This window comes from Salmo salar, chromosome 11 (genome assembly GCF_965601325.2).
Source record: "Salmo salar chromosome 11, fSalSal1, whole genome shotgun sequence".
Lineage (NCBI taxonomy): Eukaryota > Metazoa > Chordata > Actinopteri > Salmoniformes > Salmonidae > Salmo > Salmo salar.
The window spans coordinates 51,301,897-51,325,138 of NC_138301.1; the positions used below are offsets into that span (position 1 = coordinate 51,301,897).

The following is a 23,242-nucleotide window of genomic DNA, read 5'->3' on the forward strand; positions in this document are numbered from 1 at the left end:
ATATGAAACTTCCTCCTTCCCCTCTACACAACACCACACCCACCGACGTGCCGGCCTATCATATGGAACTTCCTCCTTCCCCTCTACACAACACCACACCCACCGACGTGCCGGCCTATCATATGAAACTTCCTCCTTCCTCTCTACACAACACCACACCCACCGACGTGCTGGCCTATCATATGAAACTTCCTCCTTCCTCTCTACACAACACCACACCCACCGACGTGCCGGCCTATCATATGAAACTTCCTCCTTCCTCTCTACACAACACCACACCACACCCACCGACGTGCCGGCCTATCATATGGAACTTCCTCCTTCCTCTCTACTCAACACTTGGAATGGCTCAATGTTCAGGTGGCCCACGTGTTGGCTGGACCAGAGGTGGTCTCTATATTGTATGTGTGAGCAGGCTCCTGTCTGCCTCTAGGGGTTGTTGTGTAGGAGCAGCAGAGCAGGAGCAGGAGCAGGAGCAGGAACAGGAACAGGAACAGGAACAGGAACAGGAGCAGGAACAGGAGCAGGAACAGGAGCAGGAACAGGAGCAGGAACAGGAACAGGAACAGGAGCAGGAACAGGAACAGGAGCAGGAACAGGAGAAGGAGCAGGAGCAGGAGCAGGAGCAGAAACAGGAACAGGAACAGGAACAGGAACAGGAACAGGAACAGGAGCAGGAACAGGAACAGGAGCAGGAACAGGAGCAGGAACAGGAGAAGGAGCAGGAGCAGGAGCAGGAGCAGAAACAGAAACAGAAACAGAAACAGGAACAGGAGCAGGAGCAGCCCAGATCAGGTCATTCTCAGAGTAGATCAGCAGGTTCTTTCTGCAGGGCGTGGCCTGGTAATATATCTCAGGTGGTTGTGGAAACCCCCTGCCTGCCTCGGTACAGATAGCTCTGTGGTTGTGGAAACCCCCTGCCTGCCTCGGTACAGATAGCTCTGTGGTTGTGGAAACCCCCTGCCGGCCTCGGTACAGATAGCTCTGTGGTTGTGGAAACCCCCTGCCTGCCTCGGTACAGATAGCTCTGTGGTTGTGGAAACCCCCCGCCTGCCTCGGTACAGATAGCTCTGTGGTTGTGGAAACCCCCCACCTTCCTGGGTACAGACAGCTCTGTGGTTGTGGAAACCCCCTGCCTCCCTGGGTACAGACAGCTCTGTGGTTGTGGAAACCCCCTGCCTCCCTGGGTACAGACAGCTCTGTGGTTGTGGAAACCCCCTGCCTCCCTGGGTACAGACAGCTCTGTGGTTGTGGAAACCCCCTGCCTCCCTGGGTACAGACAGCTCTGTGGTTGTGGAAACCCCCTGCCTCCCTGGGTACAGACAGCTCTGTGGTTGTGGAAACCCCCTGCCTCCCTGGGTACAGACAGCTCTGTGGTTGTGGAAACCCCCTGCCTGCCTCGGTACAGGTAGCTCTGTGGTTGTCATGGTCCTGCCACGGTGCTGCGCTGGCTGCAGTTCTGCTGTCACAGTGGAACAGGTATTGGGTGCATCAGGGTTTTATTTTTGGAGTGGTTGCCGACGGGAGATCGCTGCCCCGCTATGGTAGACAGGGTTCAGCTCGCTCAGTCCAAGATGACCCTGCCTCTGTGAGGTTACACTCCAGTCTGGGATTATAGCAGACAAGGCCAGCCAGAGAGTTTGCCCCCAACTAGGAATCCCTAAGGTAAACATAATGTAATTCAGTGTCTGTCCGTGTGATTGGCTAGATCATGTTACTGTCCCGTTATGTGTTGATTTGCATGGACAGGGAGTAGGCCAACTACATCTGTTGGGGACTTGCCTTGGGGATTTGCTCCCCGGAAATGCACTTGAACCTCTCAAAAAGCCATGGATATGATCAGTTAAACAATGTCCCTGTGGATGAAAGGTTTGCATTTGTAGACCTACACTTAATATGTTGCACGTTTTGCATCAGTAATGAACGGATGAATGATATCTGCATAGCAACACAATCTCTGTTACATCACTGGACTTGAAAATGCACTTCTGCAGAAATAAAGACAGATTCTAATGAACGTTGTGATATTTGGATATGTTTTCTGTGTACTGTGACAGTATATGCCTGTAAAAGTGAATTATTCTTTGTTTGACAGCGTAACAAGCCAAAAATAGTAAACTGCTACATTAATAAACTTGCGGCAAATGTGACTAAACTTAATTTTGTAGACAAAAAACGTGTGATTCTGGACACAGACATGCCAACATAATACATCTTTGTTTTCCGATCGTCAATGGCATCGTTTATGTCTGTTTTTACTTGTGGTTGATTCATTTTCACTGTTCTAAAGTAAAGGAGCTTAACTTGAGGTCAGAGTACAGTGCAAAGTTAACCTTACACTTTCCTCTTTTGAGCCTGTGAGCTGGAGGCCTCCCAGTCTAACCCCCAGGCTTTAAAAGGGTGACCTGTTCTCATGTATCGAGCGCTGGGTTTAAGGTCTGGGGCTGTAGGAGCTGTAGGAGTTAAATGGGATACATTTGGTTGAAATGGTCCAATTGACGTTCTGAGAACATTAACACAATTTTCCATTTAAACATTTTCCAGAGAACCTTTGTTGAACCACATTTTTTGTTGTTAGTTTAAACCGAATATAAAGTCAGGAAAATCATCTCCACAGATTAGAAGGTATTCCACCCCAAAATATGAATACCGGTAGGGTATGTGGTCACGTTTGGTAGATCATGTTGTCATGGGGAGAATCACAACTGTATACTCCTCACGTCCTCTCTCCTCACCTCCTTCTCTCTCTCTGGCTTTCAAATCCAATGGATTTTGAGAACTAGACGAGGAGAGAGGACGTGAGGAGTATACAACTGAGTATGCAATGGAGATCTTCCCATGCGGTGGCCTGGCTGTGGCCTACAGAAGCAGTGGCCTAGTAATGGCCGCGTTCCAGGTCAGCTTTATTGCAATCGTGCTACGCATCTCAGAAGACTGACAAATCATATTCATTTGTTTTCTGGGACATTTAACACATCTTGTTGTGAGATCTTATCATCTGTACAGTGTGACTGAATAAAAGACGACCTGAAACACACCCGTTGGTTCACAGAGCACAGTGGGAATGATTCACTGCCTGAAGGACAGATAACTGCAGAGAGCAGGTGGCTGGTGTCTCACGATACCGTCCCGCTCTCTTACCTCAGACTAAAATTAGGCCCTGGACCTTTTCCCAGTGTCCCAAGAGGCAGCCAGGCCTATATTAGAGCCCCGGGTGTTTAGAAAACAAAACCCTTCCTTTTCCGCTGTAACAAGCGTAACGTGCTACTGTATCTTACGGAACATGCCTGTTGCAAATGGAGGGCAGGCTTTATTTCAGACATACAAACTATTTATTTTATGAGCATGGGCTTTTTTTCCCATTAACAATATTTGCCCATAGTTCTTTTTAAAGTTCTTCAAGCTCTGTCAATTTGATGGTTAATCATTGACATTTTCAAGTCTTACCATAGATTTTCAAGCCGATATGAGTCAAAACTGTAACTAGGCCACTCAGGACGTTCAATGTCATCTTGGTAAGCAACTCAAGTGTAGATTTGGCCTTGTGTTTTAGGTTATTGTCCTGCTGAAAGATTAATTCATCCCCAGTGTCTGTTGGAAGCAGACTGAACCAGATTTTCCTCTAGGATTTTAGCTGTGCTTAGCTGTATTCTGTTTCTTTTTATCCTAAGAAACTCCTTAGTCCTTAACAAAGTTCTTGCTGATGACAAGCATACCCATAACCTGAAGCAGCCACCACCGTGCTTGAGAATATGAAGAGTGGTACTCAGTGATGTGGTGGGTTGGATTTGCCCCAAACATAACGCTTTATATTCAGGATTTTTTTGCAGTATTACTTTAGTGCCTTGTTGTAAACAGGATGCATGTTTTGGAATATTTGTATTCTGTACAGGCGTCCTTCTTTTCACTCTGTCATTTAGGTTAGTATTGTGGAGTAACTACAATGTTGTTGATCCATCCTCAGTTTTCTCATATCACAACCATTAAACACTAACTGTTTTAAAATCACCATTGGCCTCATGGTGAAATGCCTGAGCAGTTTCCTTCCTCTCCGGCAACTGAGTTAGGAAAGATGCCTGTATCTTTGTAGTGACTGGGTGTATTGATGCACCATCCGAAGCCTAATTGATCATTCACCATGCTCAAAGTGTTGGTGCCCTTCTTTGCGAGGCATTGAAAAACTTCCATGGTCTTTGCAGTTGAATCTGTGCGTCAATTTCGCTACTCAATTGAGGGACCTTAAAAATAATTGGGGTAATGTGTAAATGTGTGGGGTACAGATATGGGGTAGTCATTAATAAAGAATATTAACCACTGTTACTGAACACAGAATGAATCCATACAATTTATTAGGCATTTTATGAACCACATTTTTACTTCTGAACTTACTTAAGCTTTCCATAACGAAGGGGTTGAATACTTATTGACTAAAGACATTTCAGCTTTTAATTTTTAATTCATTTTCTACAAACAAAATTCCACTTTCACATGATGGCGTATCGTGGTAGATCTCAATTCAATCCATTTTAAATTCAGACACAACACAACAGAGTGGGTAGTTATGTATTGTTTCCATTTTCCAATGATGGAGTCCACTATGCTCTTGGAAACTTTCAACACTCTAGAAATAGTTTTATACCCTTCCCCATATATATACCTCATCACAATTATATCTCAGCGATCTACTGACAGTTTCTTGGACTTCATGGTATAGTTTCTGCTCTGACAACAGTGGGACCTTGTATAGACAGGTGTGTTTCTTTCTAAATCATGTCCAATTTAATTTAACCTGAGCTCAATTTGGCGTGTCATAACAAAGGGATGTGAATAATTATGTAAATGAGATATTTCTGTATTTAATTTTCAAGAAATTTGATAAAAAAAACAACAACCATGTTTTCAATTTGTCATTATGGGATATTGTGTGTAGATGGGTGAGAGAAAAATAAATGTAATCCATTTTGAATTCAGGCTTTAACCTGTTGGGGCTCGGGGGCAGTATTGAGACATTTTGAAAAAAATATGTGCCCATTTTTAACTGCCTCCTACACCAACTCAGAAGCTAGGATATGCATATTATTAACACATTTGGATAGAAAACACTGAATTTTCTAAAACAGTTTGAATGGTGTCTGTAAGTATAACAAAACTCATATTGCAGGCAAAAACCTGTGAAAAATAGATCCAAAACAATGTGAATTTTGTGACTGTACTATTTAGTGTCATTGTTTTATAGATACCATAGTGAGAAAGGATTCATTTCGCAACACCTACGGCTTCCACTAGATGTCAACGATCTTTATAAAGTTGTTTGAAGCGTCTATGATAAACAGAGAGCAAATTAGAATCCAAGGAAGTTGACATGTCATCACTTCATTTTTTTGCGCCTGCGCATAAATCTGAGAAACGTGAGTTTGTCATCATTTTTTATCTAGACATAGGATAGGTTGTGTGAAAATATTACTGATGTTTAACGTTAAAAATGGACCAAAAGATTAATGCTAAACAACATTTGACATGTTTGAACGAACATAAATAGATTATTTACTAGGTTTTTTTAGCTTTTCGGCGTGATTTTACCAGCCCCCAACCACGTTTTGTGGGAGCATAATGAACGCTAAGTACTTGGTGTTATTTGGACATAAATTATGAACTTTGTCAAAAGAAACCACATTTGTTCCGGACCTGGAATGCCTTCCGGACCTGGGATCCTGCCTTCTGATGGAGATAATCAAAGGTAAGGGGGTATTTACAATGTTATTATCGATTTTAGATGATGCTAACTGTATAGCATAGCCTGTTGTTCTTAGCATAGCACCCCGTTTATTGCAAAATGTGATTTCCCAGTAAAGTTATTTTGAGATCTGGCCATTCGGTAGCAATTACGAGATGATAATATATTATTCTTTGAATGACAATATTATAATTTACCAATGTTTTCGAATAGTAATTTTGTTATGTTCACCGGAAGCATTTCAGAGAAGAAAAAAATCTGAATTTCACGCTACTGTATAATGCTGTTTTTGGATATAAATATGAACTTGATGGAACAAAAAATGCATGTATTGTATAACATAATGTCCTAGGAGTGACATCTGATGGAGATTGACAAAAGTTAGTGCATAATTCAAGCTGGTTTCTGATTTTGGTGACGCCTGACCTTGAATTGAAAATGGATGTTTGTACTTTTGTGGCTATGTACTGTCCTAACATAATCTAACTTTATGCTTTTGCCGTAAAGCCTCTTTGAAAATCGAACAATGTGGTTAGATTAAGGAGATGTTTATCATTTAAATTGTGTAAAATAGTTGATTGTTTGAGAAATTGAAATTATTAGATTTTTGATGTTTTGAATTTCCAGCCTTGTTAGCAATCCCGACTCGGGGTTCATTGCTAACCTGTAGCCCCAACAGGTTAACACAGGAAAATGTGAAATAAGTCAAGGGGTATGAATACTTTCCGAAGGCACTGTATGTAGTACAGTTTTATCTAAAAAGGATACTTAAAAAAATTATAATCGTAAATTCACTGAGTAGGATGGTCCTCCCCTAAGGAGCCTCCACTGCAGGACATAGATTGCACAGACCGTTGACAGGGCAAGTGATCAAAGTGAATTCACTGTTATTCTTTTAACATCTGCCTTTATTTTCTGCAACCACAGAAAAAATGACTAAGCAAGCTAGAACAACAAATGAAAGGGAGTCATAAAAAAACGACCTCTTTGCTACAACCACTCCTGGGTTGGGTAAACTATATAATCTGATCATCTGTAATGTAGGCTAGATGAACCAGCTAGTTAGATATATCATCTATTAGCTAAAATTCTACAGTTGTCGCCGACGCAACTCAAAACATGCATTTGGATTGGTAGACTGTCGCGGAGAACATCCACCCATCCTCCCCGACCAACCTCCCAACATTTGTTTCATCTGTAATGATCATCTGTAATGTAGGCTAGATGAATCAGCGGGTTAGATATATCATCTGATCATCTGTAATGTAGGCTAGATGAATCAGCTAGTTAGATATATCATCTGATCATCTGTAATGTAGGCTAGATGAATCAGCGGGTTAGATATATCATCTGATCATCTGTAATGTAGGCTAGATGAATCAGCTAGTTAGATATATCATCTGATCATCTGTAATGTAGGCTAGGTGAATCAGCTAGTTACAAGAAGAAAAAAACCCAGCAGTAATCAAAATAGCACTTTTTTCCCAACAATAGCATACGAATTGGTTAACGTAAGTTATCAAACATCTTGGAGGACGTATACTGTAGTATTGCACGTCGTTATCTGTGACCAGTTGCTCGTTGAGCCCTAACAACAAAGGATAATTACGGGGAGAATTTACCTTGGCGGTAACTAATGACAAAGTTTAGGAGAACTAAAAACGACAAAGGATAGATGAATTGGGTTATGCTTAGAATAAGGGTTGGGATTAGCTAAAATTCTACAGTTGTCGCTGACGCAACTCAAAACATGCATTTGGATTGGTAGACTGTCGCGGAGAACATCCACCCATCCTCCCCGACCAACCTCCCAACATTTGTTTCTGTCTCAAGTAACTACACCATTAGTAGGTATCATACGTCTTGGAGGTGCTCAGAAATTGGTCAAGTATATTTCGTCTCCCTCTGAGGCCAGGCTGTTTTTTCATAGTAGGGCAAAAGGGCAGGTGCTACAGCACCACTAGGACTCTATCTGTGCCCGTGCTTGATCCAGATTAGCGTGGTTGATCCAAATTAGCGTGGTTGATCCAGGTTAGCGTGGCTGATCCAGATTAGTGTGGTTGATCCAATTAGAGTGGTTGATCCATATTAGAGTGGTTGATCCATATTAGAGTGGTTGATCCAGATTAGCATGGTTGATCCAGATTAGAGTGGTTGATCCAGGTCAGAATGGTTGATCCAGATTAGTGTGGTTGATCCGGATTAGTGTGGTTGATCCAAATTAGCCTGGTTGATCCAGATTAGTGTGCCTGATCCAGATTGTCATGGTTGATCCAGTGTGAAGGGTACAATCACAATCAATTGTTGTTCCCAAAACGATTGAACCACCAAACCTTGATTTTACAATGAAAATTGGATTGTGTTATGATTTCCGTTATGTAATATGATTAATTTTAATCAGTAAGAAACCAACAAAAAAGCCGTATTAGGTAACAATATTCCCTTGGAACACCTGCCAAGGTTTTTGCCTAAATATATAAACTTTATATGGAGACGTGTTTATACTTGCCTCACGTATTATGATCCTTTTAAAGTAGACACAAAGGGACTTTTATTGTCTATTTCAACTATTGAGGTTTTATAAAGTTACCCAGTACCTCCAGGATACCGAAGCCCTTTAAGAATGTATTTTAAAAACCAGTTAACGAGCCGGTTGTCATGGGATGCTATATCTATCTAAAGCAGTTTTCATAGAGCCATTAGCAGTGGTTAAATAAAGAGCAGGACAGCTGTGAGGGCTGGCCCACATTACTGAAACAACATGCACAGACCACAGGATCAGATTACCATGACCTCACCTACTAATGGAAACAACATACAGATTGACAGAACCACAGAAATAGGACTGTAAATACTGTTAATACGGTATATCACACAATGGCACATTTACCTCATTCATTTACTTTATTTCATTTTTTTTAAATTAAAGTTAACAAAATAGTAAATGAAAACAAAAAATTCACTAAAAGACCTCATGGATAAGATTGTCCAAAATAAATGAGTACAAACATGAATATTTTTGCATAATTGTATATTTTTGACCGTTTGTCAATAATTTTATACCAGGTTGGCAGTGTGTTGCTATAGAGAAAATCAACTGGTACACATAACATACTGCATATGCTTCAGAAATGTTGATCTAAATGTTGTTTTTAAGAGGAATATGTCGGCTAAATGGAATGAATGATAAATATGGGGTGAAGTGATCGTCGAAGTTAATCCAACGTCTGTTCTTCACAATTCCTCAAGGCATTGTCCAGCTGAAAAACAAACCAGGAAGAGAAGAGGGATGTCAATGATTCATTTATATTCATTAACGTAACACACTAGAACATGGCATCTTCTGTTTGTGTCAAATGTTTGTAATGAATTTTGTCTTGATAGAGGCTCACAAAAAATAAAGATGTGGGTTAAAGTTTTGGTAGATTTATGTAAAATAAAATATAATTTTGTCATTTAATTCTTGCCGCTTGATGTTTTGTCTTTGTTTTGTCTTTTCAGGGGGGTTGAAATGAAACGCTGATGGCAGTCAGTTACAGGAATGGACTCCAGCCGGACCTTCCCGACCCCGCCCAGCCTCCCCCTCCCCTGCTGCCCAAACCAGACAAGGCCAATGCCCGGCTGCAGAAACTCATGAAGAAGAGTGCCAAGAAGAAGGCCCGACCCTCTCAGACCCCCATCCCCTTCCGCTCCTGTCTGTCCCCCGTACACGAAGCTTCAGACCTCGAACACAGCGACACACACTCGACTCCGCCCCGGTCACCGGACTTCAGTTTCCCCATTAGGCCTCTGTATGATCAACATCCCCCCTCTCCGTTCTCGTTCCCCCCCAGTGGTCCATATGGTAGCAGTCCTTACGGCCAGACAGGGGTCTTTCCCCCACTGGACTACACCGCTCCCATTCAGACATCAGAGAACCAGGTGGCGCCCCTCTTTGAGTGCTCGTCATTTATGTTTGACGATGATGACACAGAAAGCATGATGCCACCCTCGCCTCCGCCACTGCCACCCGTACCTGAGTTCTCACAAGGCCCTGCAGTTCATCTGTATGACTTGTATTCATCTGTTGCACTGAATTCGTATGGGTCGGTGGCCACGGCTACAGTAGCTCCAGACCCAGTCGCCAGTGTACCACAGTCAACTCCCCCAACTCCATGTTCCCCTAAGATATCAACTCATGTTATGACTCTTTCCCCACTAGTACCTAGTGGTCCGAGCCTGGGTACGGGTCTGGCTCCATTACCAGCTCAGGTCCAAGTTCCAGTCCCACCTCCTGCTCCAATACTGGTGTCAGCGCCAACCCTTCAGACACAACCTCTGACCTCAACCCAGAAGGTGACGACACCCAGTAAGCCAAAGGATGAGGCTCCAAAGCACACACCAGCTTTGGTCACTAATAACCTTGGTACTGAAGATCACATTATGAGCAAAGTGGCTTCTGAGACGGTCAGCACGCAAATAACTCAAGCTGATTCCCGCAAAGTCAAACGGTCTGACCTCGTCCCACAAACAATGATTTACACATCCAAGGCAACGTTTTATGAAATCTCCAAGCCTGCACTTCCAGACATAACAGGAGTGAATATATTGTATCAAGGAGCATCGTTATCCACTATACACAGGGAGAAATCACCAATGACTTGTCACCAAAGTGAGCCGGCAATCCCATATAAAGTTGCTGTGGCAAAGACCCCTTCTGGAAGATCGAAAACACCCTCACACCATCCCTCAATGGGAAGACTGACACCTGTTTTTGAGATATCAAAAGCCAATCCACTCTTATTCGCTGCAAGTCCAGTCTTCTTCTCCTCTCGGGATGTGCATGCCTCGGTCGTAAACACAGAGACAGAGAAATACAAGTCACCAATGACTGTTACCAGTACTCTCTCAGCAGCAACCGAACAACTAAAACAAATTGGATCTCGTTCAGATAGAGACATATTCCCAAATAATGGAATTACAACTACAACTACCATGGGAGGATCTATGGCTAATGTATCTTCTATGTTCAGCTCCTCTCAGGATGTACACGTCACACAGAGATTCAAGTCACCAATGACTATTACCAGTACAGCCCAAACACCCTCAGCAATACCTATTACCAGTAGAGTCAAATCTCCCTCAGCAATACATATAACCAGTACAGCCCAAACACCCTCAGCAATACCTGTTAACAGTAGAGTCAAATCTCCCTCAGCAATACATATAACCAGTACAGCCCAAACACCCTCAGCAATACCTGTTAACAGTAGAGTCAAATCTCCTCCTTCAATGCCTCTTACCACTACAAGCAATACTCCCTCAGCTGCAGCAGAAGCACCAAAACCAATAGGATCTAACTCTGATAAACATTTACAAGTTCTGACCAGTGTTGATAGAAGTACAACTCAAACTAATGGAATAACAACCAACATGGAACGGTCTATGGCTAAGATATCTTCTGCATTCAGCTCCTATCAAGATGTACATGCCTTGGTTGTAAACAAAGAGACACACAGATACAAGGAGATACAGGATACAACTACTATGCTCGGATGTATGACTAATATATCTCATGCCTTCAGCTCCTATCAAGATGTACATACCTCAGTCATAAACACACAAAGACATAAGTCACTCATGCCTGTTACGTGTAGAGTTAAATCTCCCCCGGCAATGACTGTTACCAGTACAGCCCAAACTCCATTAGCAATTCCTGTTGCCAGCAGAGTCAAACTGCCCCCATCAATGCCAGTTAACAGTACAGCTAAATCTCCCCCATCAATGTCTGTTACTAGTGCAGACCAAACTCGCTCAAGAGCCACTGAACCACAAAAATCAGCTGGATCTGCCAGTGCCGGCTCAGTGGAACTTTCACAAGGTCCAACCAGTGGGGATAGAAATAGAAACCAGACTAGTGGAGGTACAACCACCACTAAAGGATCTATGGCTGAAAGAACTCCCACTGAGATTCTAGAATCAAAGATTGCTGCACATGACATTGCAGTTTCCAAGCCAAAAGTAAAGTTTACAGAACCTCATATGTCAAAAGATAAGATGGATGAAACAATTGAATATGGAACCCCACCTGAGTATCAAAAGCAACAGACTCCATTGTCCCCCAAAAGGGTACCAAAGACAGATTCAAATGGATACAAAGCGCCAACGATTTCAGCTCCACAAGCACCACCAAACGGACCCACTGTGCCAACGATCTCAGCACAACCACCTCCAAATGGACAAACTGTACCGATGATTTCAGCACCACAAGCACCTCCAAACACTTTGCTAACGCCAATGATTTCATCACCTCAATCTCCATTGACCCCTAGATACCCAGACTCTCCTATAATTGGCTTACGTAAAGTTCTAGCACCATTGATAGAGCATCAAAAGACCCCTACATCCAAAAAACCTAAAGCACGGTCAACATATTACGGACTGACTCCGGCTGAGTATGTTGCCTATGGTGGGATCCGGACATACTATGGTCCTTCTGGACCTAAAGCTAATGAATCAACACCATCACCATCCACAGCACAGACTAATGGATTACCAAATGGGCCTTGTCCTCCTTTAATCTCTAAGCCTGAAACATCCCCCATAGGATCACACACACCCAACAGAGAACAACAGAAACCTACCTTGCAAGGGCAGCATTCTACTGTTCCAGCACCTTCACTTTCAACACCTTTAGCTGCAACTGGATGTTCTCAGACACCAACAGATAAGGCAGCCATATCTAAACCCAACATATCAGATGTTAACCAATCTGAAGCACCTGCTTATGCAATACAACCTGATATAACACCTATTGTGGACATAACAAAACCTGAACTTCTATTGGCCCTCGGACAGCTAACTCTTCCACCAGCCACCAGTGAAGTCCCCACACCAAAGGCCTCTCATTCGGAGGTTCCGAGACCGGCACATAAAGCAGGTGTGGTACACACAACCAGACCAGCTCCATTTCAGATAAATGAAACTCCTTCATTCCCGATAGGTAGGAATGTTGTGTCAAAGTCGCTGTTTCCTTTCAGCAGTCCAAATGCTGAAGTTTCACAAAATCCAACTGTAGAAAATATTCCCCAACACAGTGGAAAGTCAGAGGCAGATCCCACAGTCATGCATCTTTCTGTCAAGGCTAATATTAGCACAGACATTAAACTACCCAGAAAACCTGCCATAGGAGCCCAAGTCCCCAACAACCCTGATATAGGAAGCCAACTCCACAGCCAACCTACCGCAGCAACTATACTACCAGGCAAGCCTACCATAGACACCAAACTACCTAGCAAGCCTAGTGTGCCAACCATAAGAACTCAACTCTCTCATACACCTACTATTGAAACACCTACCATTGAAACAGGAACCCAAGTCTCCACCAAACCTACTATAGAAAACCAACATTCATGCACACCTTCCACTGGAACTAAACTTCCTAGCCCACCTACCAAAATAGCACAACTTCCCAGCCCACCTAGCATAGTAGCCCAACTCTCTAGCACGCCTAGCATAGAAGCCCAACTCTCTAGCACACCTAGCATAGTAGCCCAACTCTCTAGCACACCTAGCATAGTAGCCCAACTCTCTAGCACGCCTAGCATAGAAGCCCAACTCTCTAGCACACCTAGCATAGTAGCCCAACTCTCTAGCACGCCTAGCATAGAAGCCCAACTCTCTAGCGCACCTAGCATAGTATCCCAACTCTCTAGCACACCTAGCATAGTAGCCCAACTCTCTAGCACGCCTAGCATAGAAGCCCAACTCCCCAACGAGCCTTTAATAGAACCTGTACTACCTGGCAAGTCTACTCCAGAAAATATTCTGCACAGTACCATGCAGTACCATGCAAACCATACCAGGAAGCATTTTGTAGAAACCAACTCCCACAAAGCAATTGAATGCAGACAATCTACAAAGCCTACCACTGATGAAAAACCTTCCACCAAGTCCATTACCGAAACAAGATTCTCAGCCAGCTCTATGAACGAAGGTAAACAATTTACAAACCCTATTGTAGCAAATGGAGCTTGGCTGAAACCATCCCTAGAGTCTACACGTACTAACTCAACTATCATAAGTGCACAGCCATCCACAGAAATTAGATCCCCAATAAGCCCTACTTTACAAGCTAAGCATTTTACAAAGCCTGTTTACAACACTAGTTCCTCTCCAAAACCGGTCCCACGTACTAACAGGCCTATTATAATTGTACAACCTCCCACACCTCCAATAATAGAGGCCAGACCTCCCTCAACCCCTACTTTAGAAACTAAACCCTTTACAAAATCTGTTGCAGAAGCTAAAGCCTCAACAAAATCCCTTGAACCTATCTGGGCTAATATAACTACCATGAATGTACAACCTTCAACAAAACCTACTGCAGACTCTTTTAGCCCTACTATTGAAGCTAAACCCTTTATGAAGCCCGTCATAGAAGCTAGCACCTCCCCAAAACTGGTCTCAGTGCTTCCTAACAAACCTACCATAAAAGTCCTACCTTCTACACCACCACATAGACATAACAGACCATGGTCAACAACACCTATGGAACCTAAAGCTGTTACAGAACCTAACCGTGCAACGAATAAGCCTACCGTAAATGTACAACCTTCGACAACACCTACTACAGAAACTCGACCCTGCTTCAGCCCTACTGTTGAAGCTAAACCCCTTATACAGCACAATATGGAAACTAGAGTATTTGCTAAATCATCCCCAGAGCCTAAACCAGCTAACAAGCCTACCGTAAATGTACAACCTTCAACAACACCTACTAGAGAAACTAGACGATGCTTCAGCCCTACTGTTGAAGTTAAACCCCTTATACAGCACAATATGGAAACTAGAGTCTTTGCTAAATCATCCCCAGAGCCTAAACCAGCTAACATGCCTACCATAAATGTGCAACCTTCCCCAAAGCCTATAGAAAGAGAAACCACCTTAAGCCCTTTTATTGAAGCTAAACCTTTTACACAGAATAATACGGAAACTAGAGACTTCACAAAACCTGTACCAGAACCTAAACCAGCTAACAAGCCTACCATAAATGTACAACCTTCCACAAATCCTACTACAGAAATTAGATCCTGCTTTAGCCCTACTGTTGAAGCTAGACCTGCTGCAAAGGTTATGGCATCAAGAAGCTGCTTTAGTCCCACTAGACCCTGGTTAAACCCTTCTACTGAAGCTAAACCCTTGACGAAGCATGACATTGAAGCTATTGCCTCCCTAAAACCGACACCAGAGCCTAAATCGACTAACACCACTTCCACAAAGCCTGCTATAGAACATATATCGTCCCCAACCCCAACCGCTGCCATAGACACTGTGATAAAACTACCTGCCGTTACCAAAGTGATTGACTCTTCCACTCCTGCCTCTCTGCCTCAGGCCTCAGCCTCTGTAAAAGCCACGTCCACAAACAGAGGAATGTCATCGCCATCTCAGCCAAAGACTGGACAGACAGAGACAGACACAATGGAAGATGTGGAAGCCAATGCATCAGGTGCACAGGGGAAAGCAGACAGAAGTCAAGATACACCCTGTACGAAGCCTACGATATCAACTGCATCTTCGACTGTTGACAATGTAGACAAGGTAGACAAGCCCCAAGCTCCAACCGCTAAACCTAACCCTGCTAAGGCTGCACTGAATGCAATGAAACCTAAAAGTCTGAAGACCATGTTCAGTGGCTGGTCGCGCCTCAAAAAACACATGGTCGTTGAACCAGAGGAACCTCAGTTCCCAGAGCCTGAATCTGTCAGCAGGGATGGCGCCACCTACAGTAAGAACACTGACCAGGCCAAATCTAGTCAAGCTTCTTCAGCAGAGTTCAAAGACCACTCTGAGAAGGGCAAAGAAGTGCTGAAGGAGACAGAGGCACCCAGAGCAATGAAGATGTGGGACGCCATGCTCTTCCAGATGTTCTCTACCAAAGATGCAATCATGCAGCAGATCAAAGCTAGCAAAGCTCCTAATGGTTCCGACAAGAAGAAAGACCAGAGAGAGCAGACCAATAAGACACGGAAAGGCAATCAGCAGAAAGATAATGAGATGGAGGTTGTCCCCTCTTTTGCCAATCGCCTGCCGCTCCTCCTCTACAGTCCACGCTTTGATGCCAGAAAGATAAAAGAGGCTGCAGAGAAGCCGCTGGTGAAGATGTCAGCTGTGTTCCAAAGGGGGCTGATTAACCGCAAAAATCAGGACGGGGAAGGGAAGGACTTTAATAAAACTGCCAGGGGATTCGGTTCCACAAGAACAACTGATGTCTGACTTGGAACTCACACCAGAATTCTGCTGCTCAATCTTCTCATTAAGTAGATGAATAAACCTCAATATATTCATTTCAGTTATCATATAGCTAGAGGTTTGTATGTTAAATAAGCTTCCGATCAAGGGCTGCAGTGCAGTAGGCTATGCCAGGATATTTATTTCAATATGGTGTTTAAACTATGATTTTAACTATGATCATGAGCTCATAAGACAATGATGTTGGATGCATGCAGATGGTTTTCGTTACATCTTTCTTGCTCCAGAGAAAGATGTTGTATTTTTTTAAGCATTGCTAGTGTTTTAGTCTTGGAGTGTTCACCCTGGGTGAGGTTAGGAATAGAGTGTCTTATGTCAGTGTGTAATTAATAGGGCTTGTACATTCCTGGATTGATGGGACGGAAAGGCATTGGATGACAGAGCAGTGTAGCTGTGAGAGAGGTGGAGCCTAGCTAGAGGTGGAGCCTAGCTAGAGGTGGAGCCTAGCTAGAGGTGGAGCCTAGCTAGATCTGGAGCCTAGCTAGAGGTGGAGTCTAGCTAGAGGCGGGGCCTAGCTAGAGGTGGAGCCTAGCTAGCAGTGGAGCCTAGTTAGAGGCGGGGCCTAGCTAGAGTTGGGGCCTAGCTAGAGGTGGAGGCTAGTTAGAGGTGGAGTCTAGCTAGAGGTGGAGGCTAGCTAGAGGTGGAGGCTAGCTAGAGGTGGAGGCTAGCTAGAGGTGGAGGCTAGCTAGAGGTGGAGGCTAGCTAGAGGTGGAGGCTAGCTAGAGGTGGAGGCTAGCTAGAGGTGGAGCCTAGCTAGAGGTGGAGCCTAGTTAGAGGTGGAGCCTAGTTATAGGCGGGGCCTAGCTAGAGGCGGAGCCTAGCTAGAGGCGGAGCCTAGCTAGAGGCGGAGCCTAGTTAGATGTGAAGGCTAGCTAGATGTGGAGGCTAGTTAGATGTGGAGGCTAGTTAGAGGTGGAGCCTAGCTAGAGGTGGAGCCTAGTTAAAGGTGGAGCCTAGCTAATAGAGGTATATACACCAGACTAAAGGGAGAACTCTAACTTTGAACTTAACACCATAAACTGTGACTGCATGAACCGTTTTTAAAGTCAATGGAAAAGATATGAAGTTTTCCCTCTAGTGTTAATAACTCTACAGGGGAGCTCCGGAAGGGGCACAGCTGCAGAACATGGACATACAGGGAGAGAAGGTGTGGCTTAAATAGAAGGCAGCAGAAGGATACGTAGGCCCTACTTAAAATGACAACACAAAAAAGTTGGTTTGAAAAGCACTTTCAGTTTGCAGGTTCGTTGAAAATATATTTAAATAGCAAATGGAATCTATTAATGTTATGTAAAATGTCCAGTAGGAGGAGGGAGACAGTTTTTAGATACGTTGGAGATGATAGGACATGTATCCTTATGGGACATGATGATAGGACATGGATCCTTATGGGACATGATGATAGGACATGGATCCTTATGGGACATGATGATAGGACATGGATCCTTATGGGACATGATGATAGGACATGGATCCTTATGGGACATGATGATAGGACATGTATCCTTATGGGACATGATGATAGGACATGGTTCCTTATGGGACATGATGATAGGACATGGATCCTTATGGGACATGATGATAGGACATGTATCCTTATGGGACATGATGATAGGACATGGATCCTTATGGGACATGATGATAGGACATGGTTCCTTATGGGACATGATGATAGGACATGGTTCCTTATGGGACATGATGATAGGACATGGATCCTTATGGGACATTATGATAGGACATGTATCCTCATTGGGACATGATGATAGGACATGGATCCTTATGGGACATGATGATAGGACATGGATCCTCATTGGGACACGATGATAGGACATGGACCCTCATTGGGACATGATGATAGGACATGGATCCTTATGGGACATGATGATAGGACATGGATTGCTTTATGATGAATGTCTTCAATGGTGCAGAATGGATAAGAATGAAGGAATGTAAGATAAACGTGCCTCAGGCAATAAACTACAGAAGGGTCTTCGTGATATTGGAAGACGTGTAATAAACTACAGAAGGGTCTTTGTGATACAGGAAGACGTGTAATAAACTACAGAAGGGTCTTTGTGATACAGGAAGACGTGTAATAAACTACAGAAGGGTCTTTGTGATACAGGAAGACGTGTAATAAACTACAGAAGGGTCTTTGTGATACAGGAAGACGTGTAATAAACTACAGAAGGGTCTTTGTGATACAGGAAGACGTGTAATAAACTACAGAAGGGTCTTTGTGATACAGGAAGTTAAGTGGGTAAGTGACACTGACGGTTAATTTGTTAAATGATGAAGACGCAGTTGGTGTTTTAAAATAAGCTTTTGATAATTTTGTCGCTGGAATAGATCTAATGAGCATGATTTTTTTTTCTTAAAGCTTTAAAGGTTTATTCTTCTGTAAGGAACTTTTGAGAATTTGTGGCATAATTTTTTTTATTTAAGATGTCTATTTTTGTTATAGCTATCTGATGCTTCTCAGGTCTTTGTTTAATGAAATTATTTTTCATTGATAAATAACGGGTGTATCCTCATGAGCCAACCATAACCACACTGCTGCTTTACACTTGTTCTAGAATTGGCTTGACTCAAAAGTGTGCAGTAATAAAAATGACTGTGGCACCGGGTTCAAAACTGAAGAAGGTAAAACCTGTATTGATTGTATATACAGGACATTATTTTGTATAGACGTGTCCAGTATAGAATGCTGTTGCCTATCGTGTGATTAACTAAATTATTGCTTATTGTCTACATGTTTACATTGAAGTAAACTCTAAGCTGTTGTATCAGTTTCTTGTTGTTTTTATTTAGTCATGTACCATTATTGATGTGGTTTGTGGCACATTAGTTCCTAGTTGATTGAGAAATGACCCGTCTAGTCTACAGATCTAGTACTGGTAGTCTAAGATCTAGTACTGGTAGTTTAAGATCTAGTACTGGTAGTCTAAGATCTAGTACTGGTAGTCTAAGATTTAGTACTTGTAGTCTAAGATCTAGTAGTGGTAGTTTAAGATCTAGTACTGGTAGTCTATGATCTAGTACTGGTAGTCTAAGATCTAGTACTGGTAGTCTAAGATTTAGTACTTGTAGTCTAAGATCTAGTACTGGTATTCTAAGTACCTTCATATGGTAGAAGAGAATCACAATCACTTGGTTGCATGCCAAGGCGTGACTGCTAAGGAACTAATAAATACCATAGAATTGCAACTAATAGACCTCTACCTCCTGGATAGATATGGTATGGAATGGCCTAACAGACAGCTCTCTTTCCTGGACAGAGATGGTATGGGATGGCCTAACAGATCTCTCTCTCTCCTGGACAGACATGGTGATACATTACTACCAGACCTCTCTCTCTGTCCTGGACAGACATGATGATACATTACTAACAGATGAATGGGATTGTTTTTACACAAAGCCAACAACTACACATCCACTGCTGCCATTTTTTTTTTTAAAGTAAATATGGGATGTAGCTGCCATTTTCTTTTTTTTAAAGTAAATATGGGATGTAGCTGCCATTTTCTTTTTTTAAAGTAAATATGGGATGTAGCTGCCATTTTCTTTTTTTTAAGTAAATATGGGATGTAGCTGCCATTTTCTTTTTTTTAAGTAAATATGGGATGTAAGTGAGTCTTACTTGATTTTCCGTTTGTGTGCTCGTTGTAATCATCATCACCGATGGCAACCTTCTCATACTTGCCGTGAGCCATCATCACAAATTTGTACTTTTTACCAGAGGAAGCTCCCTAGAAAAGAGTTCATTATTGCAGTGAAAAAAATATTATATATTTAATTTGTACAAATGCAGGCATGTATAATTTCAATGTATTATTTTAAGTACCAATATTCAAAAGTTTCATACACCTTTGTGTTGACAGCTATTTGTTTTGAATATAATCCACCAATTGAATAACAGACCTCATACAGTGCACTCGGAAAGTATTCAGACCTCTTGACATTTTCAAAATTTTGTTACATTACAGCCTTATTCTAAAAGGGATTAAATTGTTTTCTTCCCCTCATCAATAACGACAAAGCAAAAACAGGTTTTTGGAAATCTTTGCACATTTATAAAAAAAATCTGAAATATCACATTTACATAAGTATTCAGACCCTTTACGCAGTACTTTGTTGAAGCTCCTTTGGCAGAGATTACAGCCTTGAGTCTTCATGGGTATGACGCTATATGCTTGGCACACCTGTACTTGGGGAGTTTCTCCCATTCTTCTCTGAAGATCCTCTCAAGTTTTGTCAGGTTGGATGGGGAGCGTCGCTGCACAGCTATTTTCAGGTCTCTCCAGAGATGTTTGATTGGGTTCAAGTCCAAGCTCTGGCTTGGCCACTCAAGCACATTCTGAGACTTGTCCAGAAACCACTCCTGTGTTCTCTTGGCTGCGTCCTTAGGGCCGTTGTCCTGTTGGAAGGTGAACCTTCGCCCCAGTCTGAGGTCCTGAGCACTCTGGAGCAGGTTTTCATCAAGGATCGCTCTGTAATTTGATCCGCTCATCTTTCTCTCGATCCTGACTAGTCTCCCAGTCCTTGCCGCTGAAAAACCTCCCCACAGCATGATGCTGCCACCACCATGCTTCATTGTACGGATGGTGCCAGGTTTCCACTTGGCATTCAGGTAAAAGAGTTCAATCTTGGTTGCATCAGACCAGAGAATCTTGTTTCAGATGGTCCCTGACCAAGGCCATTCTCCCCCGTCGGCCAACTCTAGGAAGAGTCTTGGTGGTTCCAAACTTCTTCCATTTAAGAATGATGGAGGCCACTGTGTTCTTGGGGACCTTCAATGCTACAGAATTTTTTTGTACCCTTTCCCAGATCTGTGCCTCAACACAATCCTGTCTCGGAGTTCTACAGGCAATTCCTTCGACCTCATGGCTTGGTTTTTGCTCTGACATGTACTGTCAACTGTGGGACCTTTTATAGACAGGTGTGTACCTTTACAAATCATGTCCAATCAATTGAATTTACCACAGGTGGCCACTTGAGGTCAATTTCGAGTCTCATAGCAAAGGGTCTGTAAATAAGGTATTTCTGTTTTTAATTTTTAATACATTTGCAAATCATAAGGCTGTAACATAACAACATTTAGAAAAATCTAAGGGCTCAGAATACTTTCCGAATGCACTGTATATATTATGTAGTTTAATGAATGAATGGATTTGTTAATTGGATTTAAGCCTAAACTACCTTCCCTGCCCTCCCAGCCGGCGAAGAGTCTCCTAGATTCTCCCAGAGGTTCTTCTTGCTCAGAACATCACCGGCCTTCACCTCCTGACAGAACAAACACACATCAACCATTAGAGAAGATACACACATCAACACGTTAATACCCTTCTGTCAATCCTGTGCTTTACGGTGTTATCAATACAAATATATAGACAAAAAATATGAACACGAACAGATAGCGGATTAAATCTTATTCAAGCTACTGCAGATAATATTGTGTCATGAATGTAGATAGAGAGGCTACTGTACCAATCAGGAGAGAGAGGTTGGGTTTGATTATTACTCTGCTATACTAACATCCCCCCCACAGGGGGCAGCGTTTTATAGAAATAGTACAATCACCAGACTTGATATATCCTGGGAAATACAATATGACAATACGTGTCTGACTTGACATTGATAAAGTAGGCCTACATATGAGACTGATGATAAAGCTATAGGGTGGTAATATATTCACATATATGTTAGATATGAAGGAAAGACGGAGAACAGTTACCTTGAAGAAGGGACAGATTAGAATGTGCCAGAGATGTAGAAAGACAGTTGAAAACTGAGAAGGAGAAGAAGAAGAAGGAGGAGAAGGAGAAGGAGAAGAAGAAGGAGAAGAAGGAGAAGAAGAAGGAGAAGAAGGAGAAGAAGAAGAGAAGGTGCAGCAACAGAATTGTCAAGATTGACATGTCAGTGAGCTGAGTTAAGTTTCACTTCAACTACATGACAGATCAACGGATTCACAAGTAGCTGTCGCGGAGGACTGTTGGGTGTGCAGGCTTTTACTCCAACCCTGCTCCAACACACCCGATCCAGAAAATAAGCTTCCAATCAGAAGCCTGATTAGCTGAATCAGGAGTGTTACAGCAGTGTTGGAGCAAAAGCCTCCACACCCCTTAGCCATCAGGAGGAGGCCACTCCTGACGTAGTTCTACAGTTGACTATTTCAAAGTTGGATAGATATTTAGTATGAGTCGTACCTGAGTCGTCACTGAGTCATAACTGAGTCGTAACTGTTGTCGACTTGTCGTATTGACGTAACTAAGTCATCGTGAGTAGCTCTGACGTAACTAAGTCATCGTGAGTAGCTCTGATGTAACTAAGTCATCGTGAGTAGCTCTGATGTAACTAAGTCATCGTGAGTAGCTCTGATGTAACTAAGTCATCGTGAGTAGCGCTGACGTAACTAAGTCATCGTGAGTAGCGCTGACGTAACTAAGTCATCGTGAGTAGCTCTGACATAACTAAGTCATCGTGAGTAGCTCTGATGTAACTAAGTCATCGTGAGCAGCTCTGATGTAACTAAGTCATCGTGAGTAGCTCTGATGTAACTAAGTCATCGTGAGTAGCTCTGATGTAACTAAGTCATCGTGAGTAGCTCTGATGTAACTAAGTCATCGTGAGTAGCTCTGATGTAACTAAGTCATCGTGAGTAGCTCTGATGTAACTAAGTCATCGTGAGTAGCTCTGATGTAACTAAGTCATCGTGAGTAGCTCTGATGTAACTAAGTCATCGTGAGTAGCTCTGATGTAACTAAGTCATCGTGAGTAGCGCTGACGTAACTAAGTCATCGTGAGTAGCTCTGATGTAACTAAGTCATCGTGAGTAGCTCTGATGTAACTAAGTCATCGTGAGTAGCTCTGATGTAACTAAGTCATCGTGAGTAGCGCTGACGTAACTAAGTCATCGTGAGTAGCTCTGATGTAACTAAGTCATCGTGAGTAGCTCTGAGAGAATTGGGAAAGACAGGTGACTGTTGTTACTCACTGCTGGCTTGGAGAGGCTTTTGCAGCTTCCGTCTGGGTTCCCTTTCACCCATTGGTGGATGAGGTCGGCCACGCCTACGTTCAGACCCTCTGTATCCTGAGAAACACAGATGATGAATCATGATGAAGTCGTGTATTAACATAACAAATGGCACCCTATTTCCTATTCAAAAGGTGCAAAAGCATTTTCCATTAAGTCACTGATTTATGGACTACAGAGGA

The 23,242-nt window shown here is 42.8% G+C and overlaps 2 protein-coding genes across 3 annotated transcripts in view; one reads left to right on the top strand and one right to left on the bottom strand.

The window, feature by feature from the left end:
• The first annotated feature begins 343 nt into the window (after positions 1-343).
• Positions 344-12,033, top strand: LOC145859156 (uncharacterized). Its single transcript, XM_082958005.1, has 2 exons — positions 344-1,665; positions 9,236-12,033. The coding sequence occupies exon 1, from the start codon at positions 345-347 to the stop codon at positions 894-896; it is 552 nt and encodes a 183-aa protein (XP_082814131.1). The 5' UTR covers position 344; the 3' UTR covers positions 897-1,665; positions 9,236-12,033.
• Positions 8,620-23,242, bottom strand: part of LOC106562850 (uncharacterized) — a 71,465-nt gene continuing 56,842 nt past the window's right edge. For both annotated transcript variants that reach the window (XM_045689708.2, XM_045689707.2), the window contains 4 exons: positions 23,022-23,117; positions 21,227-21,310; positions 19,668-19,776; positions 8,620-8,994 (listed from right to left, as the gene is read on the bottom strand). In XM_045689708.2, the coding sequence (XP_045545664.2) occupies positions 8,969-8,994; positions 19,668-19,776; positions 21,227-21,310; positions 23,022-23,117 (315 nt within the window). In that variant the 3' untranslated portion in view covers positions 8,620-8,968. The remainder of the gene's footprint in view (positions 8,995-19,667; positions 19,777-21,226; positions 21,311-23,021; positions 23,118-23,242) is intronic.